Genomic DNA, 25734 nt, shown 5'->3' on the forward strand with positions numbered 1-25734 from the left:
CCAAAATCTGCCTTTATCAGAACAGAAATGGCATTGTCACTTTTTAATGGGATTACAGGTCTTTCATTGCATATTAATTTGCAGGAAATCAATACGGGCTGTGGCTCTGTTTGGGGGCATTTTAAGCACTTAGCTGCTTAGCGTACATGCTGCAATGGGAGTGATGAAGAGCAAGGGAAAGAGGTTTGGAAATTAGACTTGTGTATTCTGATTACTGAAAGGAGTGATAGAAACAAAGGTCAAATTGACCCCTTGAAAGTGAGACAGTTCATTGTGGTGGGCTTATTCTAACATTTTGAAATAATATGGATGAATGGATGTAAGAAGGGGAAGAAAGAAAGACTACTGAATGACTAAATGTAAGAAAAAAAGGGAGGATGGAGGGAAGGAAGGCACCCACTAGGCACTCCGAATGAGTTTTCCCAATAAAAACTGTGTTAATCACAAACTACTTTCCTAAAGGATTGTTATAAAGTGGTTTAAAGCATAATTTGAATAAATCTTACATTACTTTCTTCATTGAAAACCCACTCCAGCATGTGGTAGAGTTGCCAGGGTGCTGAACATGGATGCCAGTAGATTATACCACAAAAACTGTAAAATGTAAAATAAAAAAAAAACTTTCCAGCAGGTTTTCACATGTATATTTCTTCTTAGATGATTTACAAACAGAAAAAACAGACCTTTTTGTTCTGTTATTGAAGGAAGATAATCATTTTACACACATATATAAAAGCATGACAGGGGAATATAGGGGTTGAGTTACTGATTCTGCTACTCAGTACTTTTGAGCTTTTATTGCAGCGACATGGGATACGGTCCACTCAATTACTGTGGTGACCTTCAGATGGGCGCGGTTGTTCTTATCGTGCAATCTCCACCAGTTGGCATTACACCACAATTAAAATGCGTGTTCAAAGCGACCTGTCACCGCGGTTGTTTGCCGTGCTGCTTGGCACCCTGTAGTGGAGAGGGTGACATCTATGACTCCTCGCCAAGGGAGCCCGGTAGACGCACCTAACTGTAGTTATTCTTCCAGCTCCGCATCCAAAAAATCGCCGAATAATTACACCAACAACTCCAGCCAGGGGAGTTTTTCCCGTTTCCTTTTTCCATTTTTTTGCAAGAACAGCTCCGACCCCACACATTCTTAGATGGAAGGTAAGATCTGTGTTTTTTTTGTTTGTTTTGTTTTCCGAAAGCAGCGAGTCCTTAAGCGGTGTTGTTCTGGTAATAATCTGTGTCTATGACCTCCAGCGTAAAGGCAGACAACCAAATGATATTATATTTTCAGGTAGAGTTGTTTTTTATTTCTTCTGCGAATATATTCTTGCAACTTACTCTGCATCCTAATTGCGCCGTACTTTGAATTCCTGCCCTGAGGACTTGCCTCGGTTAAGTTTCGGTGGATTTACTCTCTACACGCATTCCCTGTCATGGTAGTGATCCTAAAATGTGATAATAAAAACTCAATGAGTTCACACTTCGGTAAGACTTCTCTGTTAAGCCCTATTACAGGTGATTATTGTCATCACTGTATGCTGTAGCTGTATTTTGTGATTTTCAAATGACATCGGTGCGTTTAGGTTTGCAGCTGTTGGGGCTGGAAGAGTTGGACGCTGCTGTAGAGAGCGATGCAGCTCATCTCTGAGTAATTACAGCATGAGCAACTTTAAATAGAAGATTAGATTTTACTGCAGATATGTCTCCGCTTACCGATCAATTTGCATCATGATACGAGTTTAAAATGATTCCCTTGACATGAATAAACGGGAGAAAATGATCAATTTTATTTTTATTTTTTAAAAAGCATCACTGAAGGATCGAGTCATTTGCTTTGTGAAATTCTAGGGATGAGTTACATTTAAAACAGAAAAAATCAGCCTCGGTGGCAAAAAAAGATAAGATACGGCGGCTGATTCTCTCATTAGAATAAACGACCCGAGGGAAGGCTGACTATTTTTGCGCAGTTGCTCGAATTTAACAACCGCGTAAAAACAACGGCTGAAGTTGAGATTTACAAGCAAGTCAGTATTATCTTTAGGACCCGGCGGAGCGCTCGTATGTAACTGGACATAGTGGCTCCATCTGAGGAAGATTGCTTATCTCTCTCCTCCTCTCCCGTCCACAACTCAGCTGAGAAATCTACCCAAACGACTCCAAAGAGTTGCTCCCCATCGGGATGTGTTCTAATACGTGTTGATGGACTTCAGCGAACCGGCGACCGCTGTGAATCCCACTTGAAGTATTTCTTGTGCGCCATTCCGATGAATGCTGCGCCAAGAGCAGCGCTGCGTGAAGCCAAACAGCTCGTGTGGACGTCAGTCGAGATTCGGCGGCGTTTGTAAGCGCGGAAGAAAAGGGTCTAAATGTGAACCCGGAGCGTTATTTGGAAGGAAAGTCAGCTTTAGTGTAACTCAAAAGTTTAAAGAAAAGTTGAGAAAACGTTGTTGTCTTTACGCGAATGCGCGCTTTCTGCGCATCCATCGCTTTTATTGATCCATCTGTTGAAATTAGAATTAATTGAAGAGAGAAGAATCAGTCAAAGGCGTGTGAAAACCTTTCTGCAACTACTCTTGGCTGTTAATAACTTGTTGAATAAGCAGCTCGTCCCGGGAGCGCATTTTAAATGTGAGTATTTTGAGCATTCAGATTGTTCACTTTCCTTTTTGCATACCGTCACTTGGATGATGATGATGATGACAATCGTGACTAAATGGGCAATAACAGGGTAATTACAGTGGGCTGTTTCATGGGCGGAACTATAATTGTAATCAGGTTTGAAGTGGGTTAAATGAATAAGGAATGAGCGGCGCAGCTGAAATAGAATTTAAAAAATCCACAGCGTTTTGCATTTTTCTCCGTAGGAAGTTTAACTTGAGAAGGTTTTCTTTATTTAGCAAAGCTTATAAATGCGGATTTGCATTTGTTTCCACTTTATCAAAACCTGCTTTCATTGTAAATACATCACCATTATCCTTGGTGGTTTGATAAATGAATGATCATGACTGTAACCTGTTGCGCAGCAGGTCAGTAAAGTCAGATAGGTGTGCCTCGCCTCTGCGCAAAATCTGACACAGCACACATTGAGCTCAGCTTTTGTTTAAGTCTAAGTAGTGATAAATGGTTACTTTCTTTGCATTTTCATTTATATTGTGCCTATAACCTGACAAATTCTAAAATTACTGGACCTTTGTCCTTTGTTCTGTTTCTGGTTGTATGAATGTTACATATTCTGTATATTAAAACTACACATTCTGCGTGTTTGCATGTTAGTACTTCAGGAGAACTGTGAATAATGTATGGCATCAGATTTCATGTGTGGCAGTGATGCAGGCAGGCTGGCTCTCTGGCTGAGGCTCCACACTGAGGGACCCCTTGCATTGTCTCCACATCAACCACATCCTCTCAGGGAAAAAGCTCTTTGTAGCAAAGCACAGCCAGTCCTTGTAAATAAAAAGTGACTCCAATTGCAGAGGCTAAAGGTGCAGCCCTTGGACATTAATTGCAATGCTTTATGTGCTTATACGGATCTAGTGCAGCAAGGAGAGACAAAGAAATGGAGATGGGGTTTGAGGAGAGAAAGAGCTGGACTGAGGGATTGAGTGAGAGACCCAGAGAGAGGGTACGAAGGAGTGAGAGACAATAAGAAGACAAATGCGTGCCAGGACAGACATGCTTCTGCTTGCCAGTCAATCCCACTGTGACTCGTATGGAAGGGTTGGTTCTTGGCTCGGAGAACGTTGGAAGCATTAACCCGTTTATTGTTGCGCTCATCAGCCAGCTACAAAAGCATCAGTCTGCTCAAACTGGCTGTGGATCAGAAGTTATTGGTTGGAAGTCAGCGGAATCAATAAACACAACGAGGCGGTATTGTATGTGTGCACATCCAAAATCCTGACCAGGTGCTCTATATAGAAAGGCAACAAAATAGCAATTGTTGCGGGAAAAACCACAGAGGGAGCATCAGTTCAGGCTATCAGACGCTTTTTTTCTATTAAAAACTCTGTAAAAGTGTCATTTTGAAATCACTTGGTGTTTAAGAAGCAGTAGGAGCAGATTTGATATCCTGTATTTCAGCACCGTGGACAGCTTCCCCTCCACTTTGCCCCTGTATGGGAGCCAGGAGGCGATCAGAAAAGCCACACTGAGACAGCGAGCAAAGCCACACTTTAGTGGGATTACTCTAAAATGAATGGAATACATCCGCCATGGTTTTAAGAGTCTGGCTGGGAGTTTGTAACCAATATAAGCCACGGGGCACGGCTGCCTGCTGCTTTTAAAACACTCTGCCATGCTTGAGCTGCCCAGGGGATGGAATGCAAGCGGACACAAGGGGGTGTTTCAGAGGCTTCAAAAACAAGTGAAGGAAAGAGGGGGGGGGGGGGGGGGGGGGGGGGGGGGAGGTGGTCACCCTTAGCTCTAAGCTCTCTCTCTCCCTGCATATGGAGAGCTGCTCAAATATTGATGACTTTTAATATAGAATCTGACCTCATATTTTTCTCGGTGAAATTATGACATTCCTGAGTTACTCGTTGCATTTTGAGTGCCACAGGGTATATAATACCCAATGAGCATTTAACGTTGAAAAAACATTTAATTAATGTTTACTATATGTCTATTTGTCTTTTGATGTTTGAATTTATTTGTCTTTAGGCGTTCAGATTTCAGTTATTCAAGGTTGAAAAGTAAAAGTTCATAGACATCTAGTCTTAGCCTAGATGAAAGAGTAAAGAGAATCTGTGTATATGACATAAATAAACATTCATAAGTACATGCAGTACTTACTTACAGTACTAATAAATAATTATTGTAAAATATGGTCTCCAATCAGGCTATATGTAGCCGATAAATCCTGGTGTAAAACAGTGCTAAAGCTTGGAGATGGCGTTTAAATAACATGTATTGATCAGTGGGTATAGATGCAGTCCAATGAGCAAGCTAACATTAACAAGATGTTTAATAAATGTGGACTATGTGTCTATTTGTCTTTCGGCATATAAATTTCAGTTATTCAAGGTTGAAAAGTGAAGTTTAGTAGATGTAAACATTTAAACGCGGGGGGGATACAGTACTTTTGTTACTTATTTATAGTTTTGTACTGTATTCATAATATATTTAATGGTTACTTTAAAACACTAGAGTTCCCACACATTTTCATGGGCAAAATTTCAAAAAGTTTCCATGACTTTTCAAGGACCCATAATAACCTTAAATGACCACTCACAACATATGAAATAAACAGAGCTGCATGGTTTACTTTACTCCAAATGTGATTGTTTTGTGTGTTTTTTTGTATGAAAACTATAAAACAACCTTTTGAATCTCAAATAGTTGGTTATGTTTTTTACACTGTGTGGAAGGTTATCCATAGAAGCAACAACTAATTCATTACAAGCAACAAAATTCTATGCTGTTTCCAAAAATGTCAATGTATTCTACTAAATTCACATCTTTTTTAGGCTTGGAAAATGACAGTGGTAAATTCCATGACTATTCCAGGTTTTCCATGACTGTGGGGACCCTGAAATATGGTCTAAAATTGGGCTTTCTGTAGCCTATTATTCCTGCTTTTTGTAGCCGATTATTCCTGGTCTTTAACAGGGCTAAAGTGTGGGGACAGCGTTTAAATGACATCTTTCATTCAGTGGGAGGGGAAACAATGATAGAAGGCTCTAATTTTACTGTTGCATTTCCACGAGTTAAAATGTTAGTCATTTGTTTGATGTTTCTATAGGGGGGGAATTAGCTTTCTAAATGGTGTCAGAACACTTTTTGTATGCAGAAATAACCTATCGCGCGTAATGTCTTTTTCTGTCACCTTAGTAGTGTTCTGATGTTGAATGGTATCTGTCATTGGGGGTTCACTGGCACCTTCCTTTCATCTGTATAGTTTTCATTACTCCAAGTGTCTATGAATTAAATACAATATTCTCGTGGCTAGCTCCATTTGCTGTCACTTATTAGCTTTGAATGTTCCCTATTAAATAAAAATAAGATAGGCGACCTCCACGACCCTGCAGCTGGTACCTAATTTAGCTGTCTGTATAATGAAAGTCAACCTCAGCGTTACGGGGGGGGGTATCTTGGTGTGTGTGTGTGTGTGTCTGGCCTGTGAGTTGAGAGCAGTCCACCCTCATGATGCATCTTTGACCCAAGACTGACATTTATATTTATGAAATTTGATACACCCCAGTGAAAGAAATGGCTTATTCATCACTCAAAGCTCCAGCCGTGTTATCAAATCGTCTTTTTGATTGACACAAGCATGTTTAAAGAGACAAAAAAAATTTCCAGGTACACTGTAAAATCTTGTTAATCTTACTTCAAATATTCTTGGAAACCGATTGTCTTGAAAATGCAAAGTAAATATAACAAATAATCTTAATTTATGTTTACTTTATATCCAATTGATAAGCTATATTTACTTAATTTTTTGAAGTTGTTGCAAATTAAAAATGACAGCTGAAATTACCTTGTTCTTGTTAGTGTTATAAACTTCCGTAAACCAAATTAGTCTGACTTTACTTGATCATCACAAAGATGATTTTTGCAAATGATAGAGTTAGGAGATCTGTTTTTTTAACGTCCCATTATGTCCTCCCGATTGCCATTCACCTGTCCTCTGAGGTCAAAATGACCCCGCCTGGTTTGACATATTTTGACAGCATAAGATTTCATTTGGGGTCAGAATGACCCCAAGAACAACACGTAAAGAAAAAGAGGATCTGGCTGGTTTAAAGGCACTGAGGTGGATAAGTATTGCATCTCACTACCTACTACCACTCACACCACTTAAAGAAGTTAAGAAAATACAAATATGATTGGCTAGTTTGCAGCTATCAGAATACAGACATATAGCACAGTAAACTTGGTTTACTGAAGTTGCTAAAACTTAGAAAAATTTATTTAATTAAACGTGTCATTTTTCAGTTGCAAAAACTTCACAAAATTAAGTAAACATAACAAAATTTTAAGTAAACTTAACAATTAGATATAATACAGACATCAATTCATATATTTACAGACATTTTTAAACATAATTAGTTTCTTTTTTTTTTTTTTTTTTTTTAAGTAAAATCAACTTGTCAGATCTTACAGTGTACACCCCCCCCCCCCACAGTCTTCTCTCCTCTCCCACCAGAGGTCTGTCAAATGAAGCCGTCCACAGATACCTCCTGACATGGCTCACTTTGAAGGGTCTGCCGAGCCTGAATGGCAGTGCAGATAATTTTTCCTGGCTCAGATGAACATCTGTCATTACAGCTGAAATGTATTCAAGCCTATAGTCATTTTGTAAAAAGGGCATTAGGTTGGGAGAGGAAAGTGGTAATTGCCTTAGATGTGGTCAAACCCTGTTAAAAGTGGCACAATTTTCAGTCAAAGATGGCCAAGCTGAAATACTGAATTCTAATGCCTCCACAGTCAGCAGGGAGCAATGATAACTAGCCTGCATGTGTGAAGATGAAATTCCCCAAATCTCTCACACGATAAACCTTTCTACTGAAATCCATCCAGTAATTAATTTGATTTGACTTGATAATCTCTGGATAAAAATTGTAATCTTGTAACAAAAATCCCGAAGTATCCGTTTCCTCTGAACATAAAAGACTCTCCAATGCTCTCCATTTTACCTGAAACCTATTTGTTTCTGCAGTGATTGTCAGTCACAGCAGTAGCCTGGAGGGTGGAGTCGTAAAGCTGCTGAGCGGAAAGTCACTGGTTCATCTGCACATACCGGCTGAATGTGCCGGGCAATTTTTTAAAGTCTGGATCTGCATCAGAATAAATGTGATGTGACACTGTGAACTTGTAATGGGCTTTTAAGGAGGATAACTGTACATGCTTGTTTAAATTGTACCCTGAGTTGGCAAAGGTTGAATTGAAATGTAAGTACATTTTTCCAAACAGCCACTCGCGGGAACATAAGACTTCTTTTCACTACGGAAAAAAACCTCAGGCCGTCTGAGCGCATTGACAGTCAACAGTAACTTAACTCCTATTTACAGTGTCATTACTCTGTTGCAGGCAGCTGTATATAGCTGCTCAATTTTATTTTCCCCACTACCGCACACGCTGTACCTGAGACATTGAGATGGTGTGGGTCTCCATTGACTGCTGCCAGGCACCATTACCTGATGACTTAGGCCATCTGACTGATGGTTTGTGATAGCTCAGAGAAATGCACAATCCCTCAAATAGACCATTTCTGTCTCCCAATTTTACTTTAATATTTCCCAAATGCCTCCGAAGGCATCGGGACAAACGCAACTCCACATTCGGCTGTGAAGGAGCAGGAGAATTGGAAAAAGCAATAACTTAAATGCAGTGACTTGACACATGGAAATAAGCCTTTTTGTATGAAAATCAAATGGAGATTAGGCTTTTCAGAACAAGCGCCATTTGAATCGTATACAGTGATTTTGGCAAGGTTATTATTGTGGGATACATATAAACAGTGCAACCCTGCTTTGTGTATACATTATGTATGTGTGTGTGAGTGGTAGTAGGTAGTGAGATGCAATACTTATCCACCTCAGTGCCTTTAAACCAGCCAGACCCTCTGTTAATATTTTAAAATAGTGTTTCCAATGTTTTATGTGACCTGTTTAATTCACCAAACTGTCTTTTTTTTCTGTCCTTCAGGATGCCGTCTGCTGCAAAAACCGCAACTGACAAGAGATCAAGCTAAGACGTCTGACAGCCACTGACTTATGAGGAGTGTCACTCCTCTCTGCACATCACATCTGACCGTTAGTTGACCCTTTCATCAACGCCCAACACTTGTGAAGAAGCTCCCTTGTTGACACACCTCATCAGCCAGGCAGAAGTGGCAGCAATCAAAGACAAAATAACTGAATGGGGGCTAATCGTTGCCTGAAGCTGCTTGCGCAAAAGTAGCAACATGCTGCCACAGTTCCCAAATGCATCATTGCGCCATTCAAAGCTGCAGTAAATTTAGGAAATTCTCAGTGATACTGTCATTCCTGTGACGAAGCAGCAGCTGTAAAGACAAAAAGAAGTTCCACAGAGACCATACACAACAATATCAGCGATGCTTTGGCCCGTATTGTTCACTCTGCAAGCTGTGTGCACCAGCGTGGCACATGCCATGCAACATTACCCGGCGGCCTGGGGACACTATGACGTGTGCAAGTCCCAGATCTATACAGAGGAGGGCCTGGCGTGGGACTACATGGCCTGTCAGCCAGAAGCCACCGATATGACAAAGTACCTACGAGTGGCCCTCGACCCCCCAAATATCACGTGTGGAGATCCACCAGAAACGTACTGCGCTTTGGTGAGTCGTAACCTCGCCTGTCCCCTGATGGAGACAAATGAGGCTGTAGGCAGCATCACACAGCATACTGGGTCAGGGATAGAGAGCAGTGCATACAAGGCAACGTGCTGCCGCTGCAGCAGAGATTAATGTCCACACAGACCCAGTGTGCACATTAGGATACAAGTGCTAACACCCGGCAGCACAGTCACAAGATAGACATACACACAATAGGTGCAGACACATATCAATATATACACAACACTCAGAGAAGCAGGTGCACATCAACTCACATATGGACACTAATACTGCATAAGGACACACAGGTTATTTACTTACAGAGCCGAATAATCATTCGTGCAGACATACATGTGCAGAGCATTCACGCAACAAGTCATAGAGCATGAATAAGAGCAAAATTACAACAATTTCTGTGCTCATCTGTCTCCTCTGCCTGAGCTAAATGAAAAGTGTCATTTTTCCAGCAGTGCTTTATTTATCTTTGCCAAAATGTCATGTGTCTATATATATCTTGTGAATTGTCTTTTGCAATCTGTTTGAGTTTACGTGATAGATTTTGTGCTCTCTCATAAAACGCTGAATGCAGTTGCAGAACTTAAATATTACTTACTAATATCATTTTCCTCTTTAAATTATTTTAATAATGAACAGCACTGAAATAAATTGCTGTAAAAATACAGTCAAATTCCAAAAGCAATATATTTATCAAAAATACAGTAAAACACTGTAAATCATACTACTTTTTTGAGCCAAAACAGCAGTTATCATAAACGGTAGGCTGCTGTATGATTTTACACATGTAGTGTTTTTTATTTTACCAAAAATAGGCCTAACAAAGAAACAACAAACAAACAAAACAGACACCAGCTTAGCTACAGTATTACACTGTAAACTTGACATTCTTCGTAAGAATACTGTAATAAATGTAACGTGAATATAATGTTGAAGTAAATACAGTAGTGGCACTGTAAAACAACAGTATTGTGCTGTATTACAGCTGCTAGAATTTTACGGGAAAAATTGTTGCAGTCTGCATATGTACTAGAAATGAACATTTTACGTAACTTCAAAATTGTTCTGGCATTACATTTTTACTACTTACTACTACTTGGGTGTACTTCAGTACACCCAAAAATAAAATCTAAGGTAAGAATTGGGTTGTAAATTGGCCATTGTTTGAAATTCATTTTTTAACAAACAGGCTTCAATTAGCCTTTTAAACCATACATTCTAAAATAAGAATGATCAGAAAACTTTCTGTTGCTGCCATTACATGGGTTAGACACAGCACTGATAGACAGTCTCTATCAGTCGCTATTCTCCTGATCAGTTCGATGTCTGCCCAGTTAGCACTGAGCCATTAAACAGCACCAACAAACTCACACCGACACTAAAATGGCTCCATTCTGTCCTGTTAACAACCATGAGGTAACATTAGCTGTGTGATGCTGACAGTTGGCCCTGTCACTGTGTGTGTGTGTGTGTGTGTGTGCGTGTGTCTGCGTGCTGACAGATTCTTACCCATTGTTGCTTGGTGTGGACCTCACACTCCTGCAGCAGTAGTCTCTGGACAAATAGAGAGAGAGCGAGATCAGGACAAAGAGGCGATGAGTGAAGCAATAAACTGCATGCAGCTCTACAGTAAAATGAGATTTTATCCTTTCTTAATAGTAAAAGCAAAAAAACAACAGTCATGTTCATATTTTGGAGGTTGGGCACCAATTAGTATACATGATGAACGAATACTGACGTCCCAATGAGTACTCAAGCACTCATACCCATCCCTAACATATGCATATAAAAGTATTTGGTCAAAACTATTGTGATATTGGATTTTGCCAATCAGTCCTACATCTGTAATCACACACAGACGCACATACACTTGTACATCTGACTTCACATACACAGTCACACCACTATCAGGTCTGCACACACACAGAGAGACAAAGACACAAAGGCACAAAGAAAGTTCAGTGTTCACAGTGACAGGGTAATTGTACCAGAGCAGTTATTATGCACTGCATGCTCACTGCAGTGTTTAGCGTTGTGTTTTACTGGCCCTTATCAAGTATTATCTACAGTTCAACCCCAGGTTGCATTTGTTTAGAATCACACTCAAAGCAAGCAGCAAGAGCCCATAGGCTTTAAAGTGCTTCATTAGAAGTCGTGTGTGTGCCCGTCGAGAGCTCCTGCAAGTAAATATTTACCAATTAAAATGGGCATCTTAAATGCAGAGTTTCTACTCTCGCAGCTCCAGATGGCATTGAGACATTTAATGCCACTGTAGGATGAAAAAGGAGCTGGTCTCCAGTCGCGTGTGACGTTCTGTGAAGCTTTATATCAAAAAGAACAGTGAAACCTTTATCAGCTCTGACTGTTTCGAATACGCAACATCAACATAACACGAAAAAGAGCAAAATAGAGACAAAGGGAGTCAAAAGGTTTTGGGCTGATACTGAATTTCATTACAGTAACTGTTGGTGGTTAAAGATGCTTTGTCAAATCTCTGTCCATGCTTCCCTTTTTGTTTCTTTGGAGATATATTTTCATACGTGGTATACTGCATACATATTGCCTCCTATATTTGCATAATTCATCACATAGACTAAATATACTTATTTTTAGGGGTTGACATATTGTTCTAGTACTTAATGAGACTGATAACAGATATTTGGAACCAATATGCATTCTGCTACCTTAGGTCATCAGCTGCTTTTCCTTTAGGGTCATTAGAAACGTTTTCACTTACATACATGACATACATCAAATACTACAAGATGGATTGGCACAAATTTGTATAGATATCATGGTTCCCATATAATAAATCCCAGTAACTTTGGTGATCCTTTCATTTTTCCACTAACAAATCCATCAGGTTAACACTTGAAATTCTCAGTAAAATTCTTGATTGGATGGATTGCTATGAAATTTGAAATTTGGTATAGACATTTATGTTCATGTTCCCCAAAAGATGACTTGTAGTATCTTTGATGATACCCTGAATTTTATCTAGCAGTTCTATTGAGTAAATGTTAGAAGACGTTACAAGCTAACATAAGATTGTGAACACTATAAACATTAGCATTTAGCTCACATCAATGATGTGCCTGAATTCACCCTCAAAGACTCAGTGTGGCAAAACTGTAGCTTATCTGTCTCTTTATATATTCTCTTCAATTAAAAAAAATTGAATTGTACAGATCTGTTTTCAACAGATGCTGATGAAATACAACAATTGGTCAAGAACAGAAGAACACTCAACTAACTCATCATGAAGTTTAAAGGTCAACGAAAAGTCAAATCATAAGTAGAAGAAGTTTGATCACCATACGGAGGAGGAATTAGATTAGATCGGACTTAACGGTCCCAGTGGGAAATTTGTCTTGGAAGTCAGTGTCTGTGCTATAAAAAACAAAAAAGTTAAAAAAAAAAAAAACCAAAAAAAAAACCCAACAACAAATAAATTCATCCATCAGCAGACCAAAAAACTGCAGACTGGCATCCGTGGATAGCTGGATAGCTTTCCCTCAGAGCCAAAAAATGTGGCTGTTTTTCTTTTGTCAGGTAAGGTTTAGACAGTTATTTTGGTTATTCCACCAGCCACAGGTTCTGTGACTGGAAAAAATAAGAGCAAAGAACTCACACTGATAGTCTCTGGTAACTGGGGATAGCTACCAATAGAAAACAGATAAATAGACAAAAAATTCTCTCTGTTGACACACCTCCTTTGTGCCATAAATCAAGCCTTAATTTTCCCAGGAGACTGTAACCAGCAGCAGACAGACGTGGCTTAGAGGGAATCATTTTAAACACAGATGGTGTCATTATTCTATAGCCATTACACTGTGCAATTAGTATTTATTTCATAATGATAAGTTAAAGCATAAAACTTATCTATTTCTACTTTAAATATCACTGTGGGTCAAGGAAGACAAAGGTTATCAACCTGCCATAACAGGACCTCAGTGATCCTGTTCAAATTACGGATAAAATAAAGCATTTACAATCTCCATACCCCCTAACGCTTAAATCCGAGCTGTACCTTTACCTGACTAAAAGCTTTTGTTATGTGACTACTCAGCCGTCCCTACATCTGGCTGTCAGACTGCCAGGATCACCTCTGACATGAATTTGAGGTCATCAATGTCCAGATGATCCAGAACACAGGCTCCTCCTGCACTCGCTTAAACGGCTGTTGCACGTTTGATCTGTTTACATTCTCGGCTGGCACACAGGCAGACTGACACCGGTGACCTTATCCACCGGTGCTTCCTGAGAGTTTGTTGGGAGATGAGAGCGGCATGCAAATGAGCTCTTTTAGCCAATCGCCAAGTTGCCTGCAGTGAGCCTAGTCTAATCACTTTCCCCAGGAGCTGGTTTCCCTCACAGCGGATGGTCAAAGAATCCTGGATGGCTCGTCCCCCTCTCCCTCCCTTCCCTCTGTCTTGTGCTTATGATTCCCATCTCTGTCGCTCAAGGATGTTTTTCTTTGTCCAAACTAAGCTCTGCTTAATATAGTTATGACAGAGTCTTTGCGCATGAAAAGGGCATAAATCATTCAAGAGCGGATCTTTTATAACTTAAGGTTGTTTACTTTTTGGATGAGAGATACCCTTTCGGTGTTTGGTTCTAATACCAAGTCTGCTTTTTCCTGAATTTTGAGGACAAGTAATAAAGAGAGTCCAGGATAAACAGTGTCTAGGACAGGTGTTCTGCATCAGGGAGTTAGCCCTGTTTTTATTTTTAGCTGCAGACCTTCAGGGGCTCTTCAAAATGTGTTGGTATTAAGGCTGTTCTCCTGTGGTGCTCTGTGGCACTGTCACTCACTATCATTCAACACCGATTTAAGGTCTTTTTCATCTAAGACGCAGCGTGCAAGATAAAATGTTGAAATACATACGCTGTAATCTAAAAGGAAAGCTGAATTAATTGCCATTATTTTTTACAATCTTGTTAATGTTTCTTAGTCATGCATTCAGTTGAAACTAACGGAAAAAAGGATAATTTTGATTTTGAGCATTTTCATAGATTAATACAAATTATCCAATTAGACGCATTTGAATGGTCATAGACGAGACAAATATTAGACTATTGCCCCACATGGTGCCTAACTAACAAAAGAAAGCCTGCTGAACGTCATCGGCATCTAAAAGCTCTCATAATATTTTTTGATATGGTTAATGGACATGGGAGTGTTTTTAATTACAGCACTTTTCACCCTCTCTTAAGTCTAAATCAGGTTGGCTTTGGGGGATTTAATGGTAATTCACAAAAGTGGCAGGCCATTACATCGACTTCATTGAGAGAGAGTTTAATTTTCATGCATTTCAGACTTAAACCAAGTCATTTGTAGTTGCCAAGTAAATGGGCATGGACGTGTTTATTCCACAAAACATAAATAAGCATTTGGCAGATGGCTGCCACAGCGTCTTAAAATTTTCACAATCTGAATCTGCTGGGTAAATACATTCTGTTTTGTTAAATAGACCACCCTGTCAAGCATTTCTAACTGCGACTGCCATGCTGGAGTAGTGTTTGGATTAGTACCCCGCTGATTAGAGAACTTTCCACCCAGTGGTTTGGCGGTTTAAAACGCGGCAAGAGGAAAATCTCGGAGAAAGAAGTTGAGAGACGCTCTGTTCTCACGTAACATCCACAGCAATCTGGCAGGAGATCTGAATGAATGAATGCGAGCTTTGAGTTAGGTGTCATCGGCCCACATGCTCCGCAGTCATCCGCAGCCCTGCTGATTCATCCACGTCACGTTGGCAATTGTATAAACATTTGTGAGACTGATTCAGTAATGGTGCTTATTCCAGCTACTCTGAGTCTAACTGGTAGATTCTTGTAATTCCTCTGAACTTTATTCAGTTCTCTCAGAATGGATGAAAGGAGTTGCTGCTGCCAGTTCACCACACGGCCCCCTCGGAGGCTTAGGAAGGAAAGACGAGACGAGAGCTCCCACTAAGCTGCTCGGAGACTGCCGCGTTATTGACAGTCAATGCAGCAGACTTATCTTTGCTGGCAATGACGGGAGTCATTGTGAACTTTCAATCTGCGTCTTACATGCTCACAAGAATTGACGTAATGGGTTTTGGAAATTAATCGATTAGAAGGCTAAACAAAGGGAAGTAACCTTTGCTACACGGTGTGAGGTCACTGACAGAAATAGTCAATCTGTAAAATGGCAAGTGCTTCTGCTCTCCTACAAAGTATGTTCATGTACTACTAACTTGCTTTGGCATTTACATTTTAGAGGAAACTTATTAAAGAAGCTTAGAGTGTATCTATGATTCAGAGGTTGTCTGCACACGGCTGTCAACACGGTTATGGTTAGACAGGATCGGCCTTGTGTAAATATGACGTCACGTTCTCGCTGTAATCTGAGCACCTCGGAAGGGCTCCGAATACTGAGGTTCGTCTGTTCCCTGTTGCATTAATGTTGTATCTTGATTTTTCACTTAATTTCATAAAGATAACCTTAACCTTGAACTTCATTTATGACTTAATTACATTACTAAACCCTTTATCTACAATAAATTACTCTGACTGCATTCAAATTAGCTTGTATGCATGTCAAACAGGACTGCAGATGCAACCGTCCTACAAGTGTAGTGGTATTAGATAAAACTGCTCATGTTAGGCTGCAGTGGTAGAGTTTCAGTAGTAACTGTGCATCATCATCAATTGCCTTCAACAGTAGGAGACAAGTTAAAAGACGAAAGAACAGTTACCGGTGAACAGAGATTATGAGCTCAATGGAAAGAGGGATCGTTTTCCACACACTCAAAAGTAAACCTGCACAGGTTTTCATCAGTTAGTATTTAAATTAGTTAGGAAAATAATTAATATGTAATGATGGATTTTAACTTTTTATTATTTAATTCAATAATAGTATAAATGGACAAATCCAATACACAATCTGGAGCTACACTGTTAGTTTGCTTTGCCTTTAAGTAACAAGTAATAGGAAAAAAAACTTGTAAAGTAAGGGTTGTCATTTGTAATGACGAACTTTCAAAAATTAGCACCAGACTTTGAGGTTCCTCTCAGCTCTAAAGGGCTTTTTTGTGTCTTTCAGCTCATTGTTTTGGTTAACAGTCAGTTGCAGTAGGCAGCTGCAAGATGCAGATATGGGCAGCTGTTGGCTATAAATACAAAGGTATAGATTTCTGAGGGAGGGGAGGTGAGGACATGTTCCCCTCAGTATTAAGAACATGTGCATTTGTCCCCCGAAATAAAAAGATGAAAGTAGCAGATGTCTTTTTTTACATTTAGCCCATTAATTGACGCAGAAAGGGCACAAATTGTTGCATAAAAATTTACCAAAATGCAGAAAATTTCCAGTTTGATGAAAATTTTGTAGTAGAGGACCCCCAATGCCCCCATTTCATGTGTCCCACCCAATACTGAAACAAAACCTATGCCATTGTATAAAGGCTATGTAATATCAACTTTTGATTTGTCAGTTATGTTAAGCTTTGTTTGCTGCCACCAAGTGGCCAAAAATTAAACTCATGCAGATTAAACCTAGTGCTTCAAGTCACAACAACATAATCACACTAATCATTTTTTAGACTTAAAATTGACAGCTAACAGCTTGCAAATGTGTTTGATATAAAACTACTTACAGTATATTGATAAAAATGCATTCTGAGTGACACTGAATAACCTACAGAAATAGTTGCATATGGATGGAATATTTGGGATGCAGGGTTGTGAGTACCCAAATTATAAGAAACGTGAATATCCATCACTTCCTTATCCAGATGGCCAACCCCTATTTGGAGGCAATTTATATGTTAGCAGAAGACTTTTTTGACAGAATATAAGATATTTACACCATAAATTGATGCAAAAAAGACACAAATTGGTGCATAAAAATTCACCAGATTGCGGGAAATTCAATCAGAATCAGTCCCTCGATTACTCATTCACTATAAATATACTGTGTACAAATATATACACAGTAGTTACTCTGTATTGTCTCACATGTCATAATTATAGAATGTGGTGCACTGCATTTTGGGATTTTTAGCCTAAACTAGTGAACATGCCCTGAACTCTACTTGTTCCATTCTACTGTTGGACTTTTTCAAGAGAATCATATAGTGCATACATTTTACATAGATTACCGACACTCAAAAGAGTTTAAAAAAACCAGAGAGTCATTATATACAGGAGAGTAAAAAGTGTTTTGGGAGCCAACCTATGTCTTTGGCAAACCTTTTTGAGCATCTCTAGTCACTTGAACTACCGAGCAGTTCAGAGGTCACACAAGTAACAGCCTCTTTGATCCCTGTACCCTTCCTTCTTGGGAGGGGGGTTCATTCATCCATATATTTGTTTGGGGACAGGAAACAGTTGGAGCGTTTAGCTTCCCGTCAACCCTGTGCCCTTGACTCTGTTCTGAACTGGCCCTGCCCAGCACATCATCACCGCACCACTGCGTACCAAGACACCGAGATGACATGCAACATGTCCCCTGACTCCAGGAGAGGGGGGGAGTCATCATTTATTCTTTCACTCGCCTGCCACTTCTTTTGTCTCCTGGCTTTTTAATTTTCCTGTCCCTTGTTTTCTGTCAGCTGATGACGCATAATATCCATGCCTTGTTTGAACATGTGGAGGTTGGATGCTCCATATGAGGTGAGGACAGATAGAGATATGTCGGCGTTATTCCCTGAGAATGTGACAGGTTAATTCTTAGAGGGTTGTAAATACAAGCACGGATGAATTATGCATGGAGATATAAAAGAAAGAAACAGGCTTTGTGGGTTCGACTAGATGGAGTCTTTCCGAACAGCTTAACATTTGAATGCACGTTTGCTGTCTGAAAAAGAGCACTTATAACCATACGCATTCATTCTTTAAAAATAATAAATAAATAAGCAGACGTAATACTTAAAAGCCAGTTTGGAATATTTTCCTGTAGGTGTGTGTTAGACTTGCTTTCTCAGCACAAATGATGATATTAGCAGGGTTTTTGCTGTAAACTGAACATCAGACTATCTTCACTAACAAAAGAAGTTGTCTGTTACCCGTATACTTTCCAATATCTATATTTAAATAAAGATGTTTTATAAACTGTTAACATGTTGTGAAACAGAAACATGTGTACAGTTGGTTTATTTTATTTTACACTCTGCTACTTTCACTGACACATGATGACACCAAGCTGCGTGATGTGGCAGGCTGTCAAACCTTTATGGACGATGTTATGTTTGGCCCTCTGTTTGATGCAGTGAAACTGTGCAGGCTGTTCTCATATAGTTTTCGTACTTTTACTGGTAAAAAGTAATGGCATATAATTCCTGTATAAACCATGTAATCATGAGCCATGAGGCAGAGATCCTCTGTATGCTCTCCAGGCCACGTCCCGCATATTAATTTAGCATGCTAGTATGTTTATCCAAGTACAAGTGTATTTGTTATATTGTATATTTTATGATTATTCTAAAGATAAATACATATTCTTACGAAATATGCATGCTTTCAAAATATGCTAAGGGTTATTCTTATTGTTTATTTTTTTCTATAAAGATATATTTTTTCTCTTTTAGTTTGATATATGCATCATTGTCTTGCAGCCATAACATAAAGTACACATCTATCTATCTCTCTCTCTTCATATATATATATATATATATATATATATATATCTATTAATTTATGACTGTGATTATTTTTAGAAACCATATCCATATCTACACCGAGAACAGGATGATGTGCCTGACTAATGATTAAAGTGATTAATTAATCGATCACATTGTATGTTTACTTTGCTGTGGTTAATTAGAGCAGCATGCTGAAGTATTGGAAATCATAAAACTGGAGTTTTTACAAGATGAGAAAACAAACGGCGCAATCAGTCACAATTAGTTATTGATGTGTAAGAGAAAAGTCACAGCTGCACTGCAGGCTGAGGTCAGTTTGATAATCAGCTGTCGGACTTGAGTCAGTGAGAGCTGATTATGTACAACATATGACAGTCAGCTACAGATGGAGGCGTTAATGTAACTACATATGTATTTAATGCAACCTTTACCTGCACAAATTGCATTGCAGCAGAGACTTCCATCAGCCAAGCAAGCAACTTCCTGTTTAGTCCATATGCTAACATGAATGGGGATAAAATAATTCAATCTTGCAGCTCGTCTCGACTTTCAAAATGTTATTGGGCCACATTAATCAAATTGTGATGATAAAAGAAGTTGCAGGAGTTGTAACCACAGACTGAAAATAAATGGCCGTCACCAATTTGGAATTTTTAATTGACCATATTTGGACAAGGTTGGCGCTGCGGAGGTGTGAGGGGTGGATGTGACTGAGAAGCCGAGGACACTATTGGCACTCAGCCTGTCACTTGAGGTGGTCCCACCCTTAAAAATGCATAACTTTGGGCCTTAACAAAAATGTCATAAATCCTGTCATAAATGATGAAAATTATCTACAGAGACCAAAAGCATCTTTTGTACCAGGCTGTAAACATGTTTATTCCTGCTGTAAAGTTGGGCATTTTAACATGGAGCTCTATGAAGATTGACTGACTTCAGGAATCAGCCTCAAGTTCTGTTGTGACTTTATTTTTCAGCCCCAGAGTTGCTGCCTGGTTCTAACACTCAAAACAGTTTATCTACCTCTTGCAACATAATGACGGATTAGATGGTGGTGCTGATGATGAAAGAATAAGTTAAACATTTTAGTGGGAGGGTAAAGAGACAGACTTGTAACCACTGATTAGGAGTAGTGCCCCTAATTTATTTGTATTCCAACTAATCCTCGGACCCACAGTTTAATTTTTGACCGCCCGGACTCATATGCAGCAAAGTAAAAACCGACAGCTCCCGTGAGGTTTTTGTTGGGTCCCACCTGATCCCAATCGCAATGAAGTCCTCTACTTTATTCCATGAGAGGTACCTGACATTAACCTTTGTGCTCAGAAACGGTGTCATCAATAAATCAAACGCAGTGTGCTCATTTTACCAAAGAACATAGTCTGTTATAGCTCATGCCAGAGTGAGGTCAAATTATCTGAATAAGAATCAGAGATACTTTATTGATCCCCTGAGAGAAATTGTGGTTTGTTACAGTTGCTCTGATGTAAAGCACAGAGAATTATAGAAGTACAAATTAGAAGTAGAAGTACAAAGTAAAAATATAAAAATAAAAAATGTGTTAAGAGCACTTACTATCAAGGTGTCAACTGGTATTATAGGTAGTTTCTATGTTTTTACTTTGTATTTGACAGACAAATCTGGCATAAGGATTTCCAACTAACAAAGATTCAATTTTACAACACAAAAAAATGAGACACTCTTTGTGAGTGATTTTATTATTGTATTTTCTATACAAAGTTTGACAAATGCAGTTTTAGGTTTACGTGTGAAAATCAGTCTTCTGAAAGTCAGACAGCATCCTTACTTCTCATCTCTTTTCAAATTCTACATCAACAAACTTTACATAAGATATTAAATCTTTTTTGTTCCCTTTAGGTTCGAATTTTAAAGCATGGTGACAAAGATGAATCTCATTAGCATTTACTCCTCGAGGACCCAAATTGCAGCAGATAAGACGGCATTTTGGCATGATTCAGAGGAAATCCTCTTACCTCATGATATGACTCAGCCTCCTTTCTTCCAGTAGTCCAGCCACATTTAACTAATTTGCTGTAGACTCACATGCCGACGCATTTCTGCCGCTTGCCTTGCAAAGGCGTACTGTAATACAAGCATGAATGTTTCATCGGTGATTCACCGTGTTTGTCTTACACCTCAGTACACAGGAAACAATTTGTTATTTCAGCGTATGTGGGGCCTTTCAATACCAACAAGACAGTAGTTCTTAGAGAGCCACCGTGACTCAGAGCTTTGAATGCGCTCCTGGTGATGACGTTGTTGTGGTGACCTGTGGGCCTCAGCTATTTTCTGATTGACTCCCCCCAGCTCTGAGAGTTTCCCTGTCCTATTTTGCCGTGTCCATCTCAGTTCTGCCACTTTTTCAATAAAGAAATGACAGAGTAACAAGACTGCCCACACAGTAATTTTAAAAATAAAAGGGAATTCCTTCACCATTAAATTAAATTCTTTGCACTCCCCCAGCCTTCAGTGCTTTTACACCCATTCAGCGTCCTTTTATGCCTGACAAGCTGAATGGGATTCTTGTAAAAGATACAGTAATTGAATTACTCCAAAGCTATTTGGCAGGCTGACTCTCTGCTGCTGCCCAAAAAAACTCAACTTGGCTCACCAATCTGCCAAAGGTTTTTTTTTTTTTTCATTATTTGCAGGGAAGTGCATGTGAATGTGAAGGACTTCCCCTCCCTCAAGACACTGTCTGTAATTTTGGCCAGACTGAGAAGTGTCAAGCAATCAAGCAGTTCTCTCATGGGAGAGGAACGCTTTGAAAGCTTTAACCTCAAAAGTCTGTGATGTTGGGAACATGGCTGTGTGTTACAATGATGGCCTTTTCTTTTTTTTTTTTGAAAAAGGCCACAGTCATCTATTTAACATGAAAACACTGCAGATAACCTCACAATGCAACACAGGAGCTTGAATATGATGTTGACCAGAGTATCTGAACTGAACTGAATTTTCACAATTTACAAGTGCTTACATTTTGAATAACTAAGTTAACATATGTAAAAAATACTGTAAAACTTCAAATAATAGCCTGGTCATTTATTTTCTTTAATCACTGAATTTAAGCGCTGTATATTTGGGACAGACATCGAAATGGAATGGGCCTTTAAACTTCCTGCTCAGAAAAGATGGAAAATACTATTAAACTATTCATTTAAACAAGTATGAATATGACTTTGCTCAGACTGAGAGAAAGAGAGAGACAACAGTACCAACAGGCTTTTCTACTTTGGGGACAATTTTGTGACAAGTTTCTTTATGCTTTTATCTGTATACCTGAGGCACACTACTGCAAGCATTTACATTATGTAGCCTACACTGCTACATGTTAACATCAGGGAAACTTAATTTTGGGTGCCGATGTTGTGAATTTCTCCCCAAATCCTGATCATATTCCTGCTGGAACATGTCTGATTTTGTTTAAAAGCGTTTTTTGGTGTTTTTCGGGGCAGAAAGAGCAGCTATCCCCCGTTCGAATTTAAAAGAGACTGACTAAGCAAAATATATAAGAGAGAAGTAACAACCGTAACATTTTCACTGGCCTCCATGCTGCTTCCTACTGTTTGCTAAGCTGTTTTCTGGCCTGTCAGTAACGATGAATGTAACACACTCATGCACAAAAAAAGGCATATTCATCTACTGCACAGCTGAGCACACAGCTGGGGTCTACAAGCAATTGTAAAGCAGTCTATCAATTATTTTAATCGGGTTTTCCCAGGTTTAAAATCTCTTGTACACATGGTAATCTTGGTGTGAAAGGGTATAAGTGACGTCTTTGTTGGGTATATTTTTATTTTATTGTCTTTGAATGGAATCAGGCTAGCTGTTTACCCCATAGACTGTATATAAAGATGGACAATATAACAACAATCTTGATCGCCCCCTGGTGTCTGTCTGTGTTATAGGTCCTGAGGCCCGCCCCTCCATGTTAGTGAACGGACATAGGCCACACTAAAAACTAAAAGTACACGCCAAATAAATTTTTCCCAAAGACGGTTTCTGTCACTAAAGGTAGTTGTCAATACCCTGAAGTGTTGTTTTTATGATAAGCTCAGTTTTTATAAGTAATTAAATTATACAAAAGAGGTCTTTTCCACCATGATTGACAGCTGTGACAGGCAATCTGTGCACTCGCATTCAATGGAGCCGCTCGCAATTGGTTGGATGGGTGTTTTGGCAGGAACTCACCCACCACGGATATCGCTACTGCGCATATGCATCCTCTCAATGACATCAACCTCGCAAGATGGTAATGCCCTTATCTCGGATATTTTAACCTAACTTCAGCATAGCAGGGGTAAGTGGGGGCGTGTCGTCCATCTTTATATACAGTCTATGGTTCCCCCCGTCAGTCTCTGTGCTAGGCACAGGCACGAGTTTGATAATGAGCTTCAGATCTTATTCTTGGAAAGAAAGGGAATACACGTACTACCCAAAATGTTGAACTATACCTTAAAACGTGTTAATATGTACAGCACATCCACGTTGCATTGTGTGAGTCCAAAATTCCCTCAAAGTCAAAACACTGGCTTTGGTTTTGTTTTGTTTTTTTGTTTTTGAAAAGGTCAAGTATTACCAGGCAGAATTTTGTGTTTTTGTATTCATTTTTATTTTTTATTTTGAGAAATCATGAACTGAGTCGAAGGGGCAAGACTTGAAAGAGAGAAATAATGGCGAGATGACAGGCAACTGTTGCGACCCACCTCCCCTTAGGAAACCCAGCCATCATGTTGTCAGGCCATATCGATCTCTGGGAAAGAGTGAACGAGACTGTGCTGTGGAGAGGGAAAGAGGGAGGGATGAAAGTGCAGGAGGGAAGAATGTCCGTTTCCAAAAGTGGCTGGTGTGATTTTATCATGCTCAGTGAAAGGGTGACATTTCAGTAATGCTTTATTCCCCACTTTGGCATTTCAAATTAATAAAAGCCTCTAATAACTATGCAGATTGAAAAGATGGAGGACGAGTTGACACACTATGAGCTAACACACTGATGAACAATGCGGCAATTTCACTCTCACTCGCTTCTCGTTCTTTCTTTGGCTCTCTCAATTTCATTCCAGTTTCTATCAATTTCTCTGCGATGACCCCTGCATCTCATTGTAAAAGGCTGAGAACTGAAGTCTGTGTCCTCTGATTTTCCTCTCAATGAGAGAGCACTTAGAATCCCTCAGTGGCAGATTGATGTGTTTTAAAGCTGCTTATATGAAACTAACAAGAGCCTAAATCAATAATGCAATGGTTTAAAAGACTTTTATCAATGTATTGTTAGGGTGGAGGCATTCTGGGGTAACGAATGCATTACATTTTTGTTTTGTTTTTAAATTGTTTTAAACTATAATAGGAGAGAGATAGAGTAGATTAAGAAATTTGGGTTTGTAATGAAAGTTCAGGGTTGTTACACTTGACGTGATCAATGACAATCATGATTTAGAACAAATAGTAGTCTGTTGGCTTTGCAAAGGTCAGCTCCCCTGGTTTAAATCAGCAACAATTAGGGCTTTTATATAGGAGGGTAGCTATGGAGAAAATCAGATTCCTCAATAATGATATTGCAACAATATTGCAGGGTTGACTGTTAGTGCTTTCACATAATATCTTCACATTTTGCACAATGAAATTTTCGATAAATAATCATCAGTAATGTGGAAATAATGTCCAAGAGGGTAAAGGCAAATAAGTAGGTCTGCCCCTTGAAATTCGGAGATTCAAATCATCATTCGGAGACCCTCAGTCTACTGAGATTGCTTTAAGTCGAGCAGTCGTTCTTTCTCTGTGCAGTGTTACTTCTGGGTACATTTTGGTCCACGGATTTTGCTGCAGCGTGAGTGCTCTGGACTTTCACGCTACTCTTTGGTACAGGGAGATGCAGACATGCAGGCTCCAGCATGGAGGAGAAGGAGAGAGCAGAACCCTTCTGCTAAGAAGTGGTGAATTTACAGCTCACAGCAAATTAATACAATACAGTCTCTGGCTTTTGTTTGATAACTAGTATTGGCAAAAAATGATGTTGCACATTTACAACCTGTGGTTAGTGCAGTTAACTTCTGAGGTTTAATATATGAAATGAATGTCGCTGTCACAGTGAACATCCCCAGAGCCCAGTCACACTTTGAATCATTGTATGGAAAACAAAACAAATCACTGAATATGTGTATTGAACAGTCAAATCCAATTCGACTGGCATAATTCTGATTCGAGTACAGTCTTACAAATAACATAAAAGCTAGCAGAAAATTACGTCACATTACTGTAATGCAGCCTGTAAAACCAGGGAAAGACACAATATTAAGATGTCCAAAATCTAAGACAATATCGAGTCACACAATAGTCACAATATCAAAATAACAACATATCGAGTATGGAATTAACCTGCAGATGCTTTTGTTCAAAATGAGACCAACCTTTCCTATAGATGTCAGTTTTTTAGCCACAATGAAAGCCAAAATATACCCTCACCAGATGGTAAGGCTTGTTATTTTCAGCCGAGCCCTTTTTCCAAAAGTTTGCGCCCCCTTGCGGCCGGTTAAGAGGAGAGGGGAGTCAGCAGTCAATGAGGGTCCACAACAGTCAAAAACAGATTTTTAAGATATATAAATCGCTGAAACCACAAGAGATCCTTGAGCACCTCATCATACATGTGCGCACAAAATATTAGACTAACTGATACAGTAGTACACATACAAACGTGCGCGCACACACACACACACACACAAACACAAACACACACACACACACACACAAACACAAACACAAACACACACACACAGACACACACACACACACACTCTACCA

At 39.4% G+C, this 25734-nt stretch overlaps 1 protein-coding gene across 3 annotated transcripts in view; it reads left to right on the top strand.

The window, feature by feature from the left end:
• Positions 1–1055: 1055 nt before the first annotated feature.
• Positions 1056–25734, top strand: part of LOC121951725 (netrin-G1-like) — a 79561-nt gene continuing 54882 nt past the window's right edge. For 2 of the 3 annotated variants that reach the window (XM_042498175.1, XM_042498177.1), the window contains exons 1-2: positions 2450–2631; positions 8647–9301. In XM_042498175.1, the coding sequence (XP_042354109.1) occupies positions 9056–9301 (246 nt within the window). In that variant the 5' untranslated portion in view covers positions 2450–2631; positions 8647–9055. Of the gene's footprint in view, positions 1162–2449; positions 2632–8646; positions 9302–25734 lie in introns of those variants that run through there. The other variant, XM_042498176.1, reaches the window with a different exon arrangement.

This window comes from Plectropomus leopardus, chromosome 12 (assembly GCF_008729295.1).
Source record: "Plectropomus leopardus isolate mb chromosome 12, YSFRI_Pleo_2.0, whole genome shotgun sequence".
Classification (NCBI taxonomy): domain Eukaryota; kingdom Metazoa; phylum Chordata; class Actinopteri; order Perciformes; family Serranidae; genus Plectropomus; species Plectropomus leopardus.